The sequence below is a fragment of the Pteronotus mesoamericanus genome, unplaced genomic scaffold (assembly GCF_021234165.1).
Source record: "Pteronotus mesoamericanus isolate MK-2021 breed Mesoamerican mustached bat unplaced genomic scaffold, CSHL_Meso_final scaffold_31, whole genome shotgun sequence".
Taxonomy (NCBI): Eukaryota; Metazoa; Chordata; class Mammalia; order Chiroptera; family Mormoopidae; genus Pteronotus; species Pteronotus mesoamericanus.
Genome location: NW_026555312.1, coordinates 17,631,957 through 17,643,044, shown reverse-complemented (window position 1 = coordinate 17,643,044; position 11,088 = coordinate 17,631,957). Strand labels below are relative to the sequence as shown.

Genomic DNA, 11,088 nt, shown 5'->3' with positions numbered 1-11,088 from the left:
AACCCCGCCCACAACCCAGACATTTTCCCTGATCAAGAATCAAACCAGCAACCTATTGGTTCACAGGCCTGCATGTACTCAGTCCACTGAGCCAGACCAGCCAGGGTGAGTTTTTAACATAATAAGGTGTAAGACATTGTGGTGGAAGGAACAGTGTTCCCCATGAGTGGTAAACATGCTGATGTTTGTTCATAAGGTACATTGTCAAATATTTTTTTATTTCCAATAGTTTAATGAACACACAATTATGTTCATTTTAATATGTATTGTATTATATTATGATTTATGTATATTATTTAACCATACAAACCATGATGTCATGTATATTGTTTAGGATAGTAGTGATAATAAGTCTCCTTAAAATTATTCAAGTAAAGGAAGTCAGACAGATGGAAAAATATTCAGTAAAAATATATGAATGACACACACAAATATGGCAAAGTTATGAAGTTTGAGGAATACTACATTAAAGATCTGGATACATGCTTTTAAACTAAACACTTGCTATCTGTTATTGTCTTATGGCTGAAAACATCAAGGCAGTAGAATTGCATATGTTGTATGTTTTTAAGTGCATGAGACAAATCTATCCTGAGCATCATCCTGTTGCTGTGCTACATCAACCATTCTGTTGTAGATTGTGGGGAGAAGCTGTGTTTGTTTATGACTCCCAAGTAATGTCTGTTCTGCACAGTCGTTGCAAAGTAGAAACGTGAAGAAGTCAATGCTATACAATTGAACTGGGTCTTGTGGCGGGAATGGCTTCACCGTGCCTGTAGTGAACTAGTTTCCCATTCTTTGTGCTGTCATCAAGTAACCTAATGGTAGTTCTTTTTGCTGAGCTAAATGCAACATCTCACACCAGAATTATTGGCTTGGCAAAGTTGCAAATTTTATTACGCAAAAGTTGAGAAAGAACAAAGCTGGAGTGCTAAAAATGGCACAGTTTGCTACTATGTAATATCTGTATTTGGGGCATTTTATTTATAGATATCTATTAATACATAGCAAGGGATACAGAAAGAAACATAAAAATGCTTTTATCAAATAGTTTCTAGTATTCAAGTGTAACAACAAAAGAGGAGCAATAACAGCAAACTGTTCTGTTGGGGGGAAAAGCCATCTTCTTTTCCTCTTCTCTCCCTTCCCTTTCCTCTCTGAGGTGGACTCCAGCTACAAAGAGCTGTTTCCTTCCTAGATCTTGGAGGAGTGGGGCGGGGCGGGGGGCGGTTGGAGGGAGGTGGGATCTGCGTGTTTATTCCTTTGGCCAGCAATTTTAACCTCCTCTCCTACCTTTCTCACTAGCAACGCTTTAAGTGAAGGAGAGGTGGGAACATCTAGCTTGTAAAACTGGTTGGTTGGGGTTCTTTCTCCCTTCCTCTCTTGCTTCTTGGGAAACTTACTTGCTGGGCAGCTGCCTGACAGTACCATAGCTGCCTTCTCTGGGCTCGAAAGGGGCTTCCCCTTCCTTCTACAGTAGGAAAAAAGGGGATCCAGTGGGGTGGAGACCGGAGATGGACAGAGAAGGCAGATACCACCACTCCACCATGATACACAAAGCAAGAGAAGTGGACACACACACACACACTTGCATGCATGTTGGAAACTCAGGGTTCATAGAGATGGGCCAAGATCGTCCTAGGACAAATGGGACCCTCTGCTAGAGTAAGTGCACAGGTCGAAACCCTGTGCACTTACTTTAGCAGAGCCCTAGAAGGCCCAGGGTGAGGGGTTAGGGGATCTCACTGGCACCCACTTTCTGTTTTTATAATTAAAATACTTTCACAGGATGTCACAGGGTGACACAGATAGGAGATGAGAGGAGGGAGGGCTGTGGGAAGGCGTGTGGGTAGTGTCATTTTGCTTCACTTCTCCACCTGACTGTTGGGTGCTGCTGGCACCTGCAAGGTCAGCCTTACCAAGGTGGGGGTGGCTGTGGAGAGATGGGCTTCTCTGCTGGAGGGTAGCCCAGGCTGGACCCAGGGGGACTGGGAAGGGTGAGGACGGTCACTTCCGGGGAGGGGCTTAGGACAGGTTGGTCCTGACTGGGACCAGTGTTTTGTCAAAGTTGCCAGGAAGTTAAAGAAAGGGTGCGCGCGTGTGTGTGTGTGTGTGTGGGGGGGGGGGGGGGGTTCCCCTGCCAAGGCACATTTCCCATGCCAATTTTCCCTTCATGGGGGAAGTTTGGATCCTATGATTGAGACATCAGCTCTCTTCTGCTGTCCCTGTGGTCTGCTGGGGAGACAGGTTGGGACACACTTGCCAGGGTTGGCAGGCGCAGAGCTGGCTTCCTGCTTGATGCCACTTAGTCTTAGGGGCAGCTGCGCCCTCCCATGCTCCCAGGGCGGGGCTGGGCTGAGGTAAGCACTGAGAGGAAGCAGAGGACCCAGGCAGAGGTCCCTGGGGGTTGGGTAGAGGCCTTTCAGGGTGTGGGTGTGGGAGAGAGGGTTCCTGCCTTTCCCCCATCTCCAGCTCTCGCTTCAGTGGCTCTTTTAGGGGACAGATCTTAGTCAGATCTTAGTATGGCACTGATACTGCTACTGTTACTGCCTCCCCAACTGTGGGGACTTCCAGGGACATTCAGGGGACCCAGGTGTGCTTACGTCCACAAATTTGGTGTTGGGGTGAAATCTGTCCTTTTGATTCAAGAGGTGAGGGGCAAGCAGAGAGAAGGAGGAAGAATCGGTTCATGGGTTCCCCTTCAGTATTGGAAATGGGTTCATGTTTGAATCCTCCCCTGTTCTCTTCCCCCTCCCCCCATAGGTGAGTAAATTGGAGTAAAACATGACGAGAAAGTGGAGGATGCATCTATTTGATGGCCTCCCTAAGTGCTAGCTAGATGTAGACTCATCCTTTTCCTGTGCTAAGATGCTCTAAATTTATCCCACTGGCCTTAGGTAGCACACTGGGAGAAATCTGGAGGAGGATGGAAATTCTGGATGCTTCAGTTTTGTCACTTGAAAAATGAAGTTAATTGAACATACCAATGTCTCACACTTATGTTTTGATGTGTACATTACAGCATGTTATCACCTCTTCAATAACTGCCCTGTGGATACCTCAGGGGTGTATTTCAAGGTTAAATAAGACATTGCTTTAAAAATGTAAACACATTATTAAATGGGAGGCATTATCTGATCCTCTTATTCAGCACGGCATTTCCTCCTTCCCAACACCACCCTCATTGCACATTCACTGAATCCTGTACAAGAACACCACTTTGCCCTAAATGAAGAAGAAAAAGAACACAAAAACAAAAACAGAAAAGATATCCCTATGTAGGAAGTAAATGGCATATTCTGAGGGGCATCCTCCCTTCTCATCTGAGGCTCCATTGCCAGCCCTTCATCAGCTCCCACCTCAAGTGGCGTTTTCTTATGCCATTTGGAAGCAAAGGCTTTTATTTTTTTGTTCTCACAAAACATTAGCCCCTGTAGCTCTTCGTCTCCCCCTGGCGTCCCTCTCCTGCTATTTCTTTAGATTGGTGCTACTGAAAGTGGGGCGTGCGAGGGAGAGGAAGAAGGGTAGGCACAGAAAAAACATTGTGGGGGCTTCTAATCAATACTACTCAAAGTATTGAGTATGTGTCTGAAAGGGCTCTAATGAAAAAAAAAAACAAGTTTATTCTTTGCCATGATCTTTTTCACCGTGGACTTACAGAACTTCAGCAAAAAAGACTTAGGGGAGAGGCTTGAATTAAGAGGGAAAAAATACGATGATCTTTAAAATAATTTGACCCCCAGGAAGGGGGGAGTGATGAGGGAGAGCGTGCCCTTGTTTGATCAACACTAAGAGATCGGAGAGACATAAAAGGAAAATGAAGTGAACAACAATTAAAAAAATTCCCCGCACACAATACAATCTATTTAAACTGTAGCTCATACTTTTCATACCAATGGTATGACTTTTCTGGAGTCCGTCTTTGGATTCTTGAACTCCGGGGCTGGCAACTTGCAAAGGGGAAGCAGACTCCAGCGCTGCACGGGCAGGTTTACCAAAGGTCTCCAATGGGTATTTTCTTTTCCTTAGCCCTGCCCCTGAATTGTCAGACGGCGGGCGTCTGCCTCTGAAGTCAGCAGTGATTTCCTTTAGAGCCTGGCCTTATCTCCAGCTGCACGTTGCCTGTTGGTGACTAATAACACAATAACATTGTCTGGGGCTGGAATAAAGTTGGAGCTGTTTACCCCCACTCTATAGGGGTTCAATATAAAAAGCCGGCGGAGAGCTGTCCAGGTCAGACGCGCTTCTGCATCCGCGCTGGCTGGGGCGAGCGCAGCGAGGGTCCCTGGTCTCCGCAGCGCCCCGCGGACCTCCAGCCGCGCGCCCGCAGACCGCTCCTGCTGCCTGCTCTCCCGGCAGAAGCTGCTTTTTCTCCCCATTAAAGGGCACTTAGGCTGACGGATCACGTTGAGATCAGAATAACCAGAAGCGCTTTAAGGGAACCGAAGCTGTTATTCTTCGTTTTTCCTTCGGGTTTAGTTCGCAGGGGAGGAATTTTGATCCCTTTTTTCAGAATGGATTGTTTTCCCGTGATTTTGTCTCTGCTGTTTGTGGCTTTCCAAGGAGCTCCAGAGACAGGTAGGCACGTTCGCTTGTAAATCTCTGAATGTTAATGTCTTCTTATACACTTTAATGCTTTTCTTGCTTCTATTCTTTCCCTTTTTGTTTCTGCAGCTCAGATATTAAGTCTCTGGGAATTATTACCCAAAGCTAAAGTTTCCTAGTGGGAAAAAATTTCCACTATTGAATACAACTGCTCCTGTAGCATTTAAAAAAAATTATTGTTAGTGTTATTACTGCATAGTGTATGTCCTTGGTTTTTAACAATATAACTCAAGAAAGGTAAAGACAAGATAGAATTTAGCCAAATGTATATTTGCAATATATGTGTTCATACAGGTCATAGGATGCATAGGAGCATATATCTTGTATGATTACTGTTTTAATAGTGTGTTAATGTGTAAAATATTTACACATTTCAGCTTGAAGCCAAGGAATTTTATTCAAGTCTTTCAAGCAATATTTGAGCAGTAAAATCACCTGCAGAACAGTCTGTTGAATAACCCCCCCAGGCGGTTTCAGGGCAAAGCAGATGTTTTCTTTAAAATTTGTCATTATTGACTTTAGGTTTCTTTTGGCAGATTTTTGGCACCCAAGACAGTGTGAGCTCTATTTTCAGTTTTATTCACCTGTCCTGGGAGGGGAACTGGGATAAATTGGCTGCTTAAGGATTCAGATAGGACGTGTGCATCTACCCAGTTCCCTCTTGTGGGGTCAATGCACTTCTTTTGTCTTTTCATGACCCCGACTAAAGAGAAAGGATGTCAAGGGAATGAAAACCCTGGAATGTGTCTGATCATCTGAAATGTACAAAACCGGGCAGATAAGCTGCATGGTTAACTGGTCAGGAAGAAGAGCCAGTGCCGTGGCGGGAGGGGGAGGCGGCTATCCCACACACGCCAGGCCGCGCTGGGGGTTCTGAATGCGATGTCCCCAGGACCTTGACAGGGTCCCCTGAGCTGCCGCTCAGTTTCACCTTAGGTCAGTGGTTTCTGTGGAGCTGACCTCCTGGAATGGATATTGAGGACTTGATTTCTCTTCTTTCCTTCCAATCATCTCCCCAGAGCTCTTGACCTCCACCTCATTTCAAGGAGTATAAATCCTCTGGGCCACTCCCTGCCCTATGTTCGCACTTGGTGTGAAGTGCTGGGTACCCTCCCAAACAGAAAGTCCTTCTGCATGAGAAGGGGCTCCAAACCTAGGAGGGGGCAATGCAATTTATTTAGTCCTAGATTTTTGGTTATCAGTCAATTTTAAGCCACAGATTTCTAGCAGGCAGCCTTTCCACCCATTTCCTTCAAAGGGGCTGGGAAATCCTTTTCCAGGTCGTTGAACTGCACTTGTATAACCTCTCTGAAGGTCGATAAGGCAGTGGGGGTAAACATGAAGTCATGTTAAGGAGGGAAAACATGAAGATCTCTTTTCCTCCATGTTTCTTGCTGAAGGCAGGCTGTAGCTTCATCTGTGACTTAGCGTGGCTCTGCCCTCCTAAGAGACATCCCCACTGACCTGCTCTTTCCCTCCACAGCTGTCTTGGGTGCTGAGCTCAGCACAGGGGTGGACAGTGGAGGAGAGAAGCCCTCTCCCAGTGCAGCCCGCCGCTCCAAGCGCTGTTCCTGCTCTTCCTTGATGGATAAAGAGTGTGTCTACTTCTGCCACCTCGACATCATTTGGGTCAACACTCCTGGGTGAGTCTCTAGAGGGCATTGTAACTCTAGTCATTCCTCAGCTCTGGGTTCACCAGACGTGGGAGCCCAGTAACTCTAGCTACTTTTCCGGGAAGCTGCTGGTTTGGATTCTGAAGGTAGCACTTCTGACAACATGGAAGTACCTTACTGGGTAGGGACAGTGCCTCTCCATTTCTGAAAAGAACAAGACAGCTTGGTTCTTAGCAACAGCGGGAGGGTCTTCTGAGGACTGTGGCTCAGACTCATCACAGCAAGACAGATGGAAAAAGCCATGGCAAGCAGGAGGCTGACACAGTTTATGAGGAGAAATTTTAAGTGTGGAGTCTTGGGGGAATGTTCTCTCAGTAGGAGCTGCATGAGGAGCTGAGGATTGGGAGCTGGGGAATTAGTTGCTGAGGTCATACTGCTTCTCATGGGACGTTAGAGATTTAGGAGACAGAAGAGATTATAAAGATTTATAATCCAGTCCCTTCACCTTACTTATAGAAGAGCTGAGACACAGAATGTTGAAGTCACTCATGCAAGGATGAGTTTGGGCAATGCTGACTTACAGCCTGGGTGTCCTGACTCTGTACTTTCCCATTAGAAAAGGCCGTTTCAAGACAGTAATAGAAACAAGGTCCACAGATTTCCCTTCTCCCTCCAGAATGAAGAGGGCACTTCCCCCACCCTCTCACCCTGAAAACGAGTTCACCCATCCCAAGCAGTCATAAACAAAACCACATTTGTTGTGCCTGCAGGGTCCCAGTATAGTGAGGATGACCAAAATCCAAACAAAATCAAATCAAACTAAACAAAATCCACCACAAGCCTTAAACTTAGTAGGGTGATTCTTCCAAGAGGAAGACTTTATTTCTTAAGTGAAAAATCAAAACAAATATTAGAAATCACTGGAGAGCATTCTATCAAGGACTCCTTCTATAGTCATATCACCAAATTGCAGGAGATGTGCCAACCTGGGCATAGTGTGTCTCCTCTCGCCCCCTCAGGAGGCACTTGGAGCATTATCATATGACTTGAATTGAAAATAGGTTTTCCAGATTTTGTGAGTCATGGTTTTGCATGGTTTTGAAGTCCCTATCCCCCTCCCCATATCTGTGAACTAAATAGAATATTAGAAAAGGAAGAAAATATGAAACAGATACCAAAGCAGAGATGTCATAATTTTGGACAAAAAGCAATGTTGCTTGTGTCCAGAAGAAATTAAAACTGGTTAAGGATTGAAATGGAATTTAATTGAATTAGAAAAACTGGTTTCTCCTGGTCGGGTATACGCAGTCAGGGCCATTGACAGACACGTGATCCTGACTGGCCACTCTTCACTCTCCTAAGTTTTGCTACAAAATACCATGCGGTGAGCTCCACGTGTCCCAATGAAATGAGTTTACCCCATAGAATGCATCATTCTGAAGACTATTAATTATGCTAATATCTTTTGTTCCTTTCTTTTGATAATAGGCACATTGTTCCGTATGGACTTGGAAGCCCTTCGAGGTCCAAGCGATCCTTAAAGAATTCATTTCCTACAAAAGCAACAGACCAGAGGAACAGATGCCAATGTGCTAGCCAAAAAGACAAGAAGTGCCGGAATTTTTGCCAAACAGGAAGAGAACTCAGGTGAATAGGAATACCTTTGCTTTCAAGTAGTTTTATGGTCTTCTAACCTTCTTCCTATTATAATGCTGCAAATAAGAGGCATTACTTACAGAATAAAAATAAAAAAGCCATGAGAATATAGTGTACAAGACAGAAAAAAATCAATAATATCATAATAACTTTGCACAGTTACAGATGAGTACTAGAGTTATTGCGGTGATCACTTCTTAAAGTACATAAATATCGAATCACTATGTTGTACACCTGAACCTAATCTAATATTGCATGCCAACTATACTTTAATAATATTTTTAAGAAAAAATGATATTAACAGAGACATCGAGAGCAACTGAAGGTACCACTGCTAAAATGTTTTTCCTTATGTGTATTTTAACAGGGACCAAGACACTATGGAGAAAGACTGGAATAATCATAAGAAAGAAAAAGATTGTTCCAAGCTTGGAAAGAAGTGTATTCATCAGCAGCTGGTAGAAGGAAGAAAAATAAGAAGGTAAGAGATTCTTAGTAACAACTAGCCCCCACCACCAATGCCAATGGACTGGTCTCCCAGTCATTCTTACCTTGATGGGAGAAAGGTTTAGAAGACAATAACAAAGGGGATCTTTATGTTCTATAGATGAAAAAGAGCAACGGAATCCCCCTCAAATATTCTTTTGAAGCCTTTGAAGCAGACTGCTGCACATTTTGGTGATCGTTAGCACACACACCTTAGTCTGAAGGTTGATTTTCCTAAACAAAGTACATCTCAAAACATTTTTGCCATTAGATCAATCCAGCCTTTGCTTCACTGAGTCAGTATATTTACTGCTTTCCCTGAGAACCTAAAAGTCATTTCAGGGAGATCTCTTGTTTCTTTTTTAAAATCAAGATGTCATGTATGATCAAGTTCTTCAAAAAGTAGCAGTTATTCAAATGGCCAAAGGGAGAATAAAGTCATTAGGTAAGGTTGGTGAGAGTTAGAACATGCTGCTTTTTGGGTTTATTTATTTATTTTCAATAGGGAAATACATTTGGTGAGACCCAGTGCTATTCCAAGAAGCTCTCTCATTCTTGTCATTCATGGGCTGGGGCAGAGAATTAGGCAATACCACAGGCTTGCTTTGAGCAGCTCCACAGAGATGACCCTTTCAAATCCTAAACACGCTGAAATTCACAACCTGGAGGGAGGAGACCTGCTTTCAGACCTGTCACATGTTCTACATTTCCCTCTCAGGGTCCATAGAAACTTTTCTTAGAAATCTAGTGGCAAGAAGTTCTGTGATCCGAGTGTTCAGTTCAGTGTACAGGCGTGGCTGTCATGAACCACATCTGATCGTTTTCTACCTAAGTGTGGGACAACCTCAGCTCACTATGACTTCACACTTGCCAGCACAGTTTTCATAGTCCTGATCCTGGGTCATGGATGCTTCCTCAGATCCCAGGATTTCCTAAACCACAGTTTCTGTGCTGACCTGGACTTTAAAAAAAAATTTTTAATTTCTTTTATATCAACTATTAATGTTACAGCTCTTCCCTCTTTCTTTCTCCTTCAAAAACAACAATGACAACAACAACAACAAAGTTTGCTTTGATTGCCATAGAACATTTGCTTTGGGCGTGTGTGTATACCTTTTTCTTTCTTTCCTGCTAAGGGAGGTGGTGGGTGGAATGGGGCTGCAAAAAAACAAAACAAAACAAAACAAAAAACCAAAAAACATTTGTAGTTTACCTTAAAATTGTACTTTCAAATTGCATTTAATGCCCAATTTCCTTTAGGCATGACCATATCACTCTTCCTCTCTACCACCCCCCTCCACCCTGCCATTTTTAGACATAAAGGGCAGACTTTATTTTCACTTGAGGTTAGCAAAGAGTAGCATGCTGTTGCAGTTGGTTGTGAAAGTTCAGGAACCAGACCTAAATTTCTTTGTGCCAGATTCTAATTTTAGATGTTTCTTTTGCCCAGGAATGATTAAAAAAAAAATAATAACATTTGTTTTCCCTTGTCTTGTTTTAATAGGTTGGAAACCATCAGCAACAGCATCAAAACATCTTTCCATATTGCAAAGCTGAAAGCCAAGCTCTATAGAGAGAAGGAAGTGACCCACAACCGAACGCACTGATTACAGATAGTCCCATCTCAAGCCGTCTCCTCCACAGAGAGAGCCGTGCTGTGTGGCTGCCTCGGCACTCTCACCACACTGGCCTGGATCAGAGCAAAAGCATCCTTCCTGCTTAGACCATTTCTTGTTCCAGACTGGCGAAGGACCAGTGTCCTCCTTCTAAACATTCCAAGAACAGTTCAGGAGTCCCCCAACTCGTCTTCATTTGCTTCCATCAGTGGTAACTCCTTCTGTCTCTCCTCCTTTGGGGTGACAGTGGACCACTCAGAGAAAGCAGAGAGACACAATGACTTCCAAATGCTGGTGGCAGTCTCCACCTGGAGGAAAGGAGATGCCACGTGGGTGGGGTTCCTGAAGGGGGTCTGAAGGGAGTGTTTGTGTCTCACTCAGGCGCCTGGCACATTTCAGGGAGAAACTGCAAAGTCCAGGAAGAGATTTTCTAAGGAATGCACAAATTGAAAACATACTCGAGTTGGAAAAAAAAAAAAGACTTTGTTTTTTTAATTCACAAAATGCAAAACTGAAACTGTTACTACTGTAAATCAGGATGTTTCATAAGTATGACTCTACCTCACCTGTATTGCACTCTGGCAGAAGCATTCCCCGACCTTTAATTATTGCCTCCCAAACTCCTCGCCCTCCTGCTACCCTCTCCCCCGAACCTCCACACTAAACCCTAGCCTCACAGAAGTCTGGTCTAATGTTTCATGGTAATCTACTAGCTCTGATCCATAAGAAAAAAGATCATTGAATTAGGAGATTCCCCTACCTTGATTTTTGGAAACACAGTAGCATGGGTTGGTTTATGGAAGGCATTGAAGAGTAAATGTTGGTTATACTTTAAAGCAGTAAAATTATTTTCCCTTACATAACTGGCAAATGGAAGAGTTTGGATTAAATTTTGATGTACTTATTTTTTTATAGATATTTATATTCAAACAATTTATTCCTTATATTTACCATGTTAAATGTATGTCTGGGCAGGCCATATTGGTCTATGTATTTTTTAAAAATGTATTTCTGAATGAAATTGAGAAAATGCTTTTTTTGCCTGTCAAGGTAATGACTTTAGAAAATAAATGTTTTTTTTCCCTGCTGTACTGGTTTTGATTTCTGAAATT

General features: G+C 43.6%; 1 protein-coding gene across 1 annotated transcript; it reads left to right on the top strand.

Moving 5' to 3' along the window:
• Positions 1-4,242: 4,242 nt before the first annotated feature.
• On the top strand, positions 4,243-10,847 carry EDN1 (endothelin 1). Its single transcript, XM_054592076.1, has 5 exons — positions 4,243-4,578; positions 6,089-6,248; positions 7,707-7,865; positions 8,242-8,355; positions 9,865-10,847. Exons 1-5 carry the CDS (start codon positions 4,515-4,517, stop codon positions 9,965-9,967), a joined length of 600 nt encoding a protein of 199 aa, XP_054448051.1. The 5' UTR covers positions 4,243-4,514; the 3' UTR covers positions 9,968-10,847.
• Positions 10,848-11,088: the final 241 nt, after the last annotated feature.

Excerpts from the sequence above, each read along its gene's own strand:
- EDN1 (XM_054592076.1), top strand. The coding sequence starts at position 4,515 with ATGGATTGTTTTCCCGTGATTTTGTCTCTGCTGTTTGTGGCTTTCCAA. Across the intron at positions 6,249-7,706 it reads ATTTGGGTCAACACTCCTGG|GCACATTGTTCCGTATGGAC; the intron begins GTGAGTCTCTAG and ends TTTTGATAATAG. Across the intron at positions 7,866-8,241 it reads CAAACAGGAAGAGAACTCAG|GGACCAAGACACTATGGAGA; the intron begins GTGAATAGGAAT and ends GTATTTTAACAG.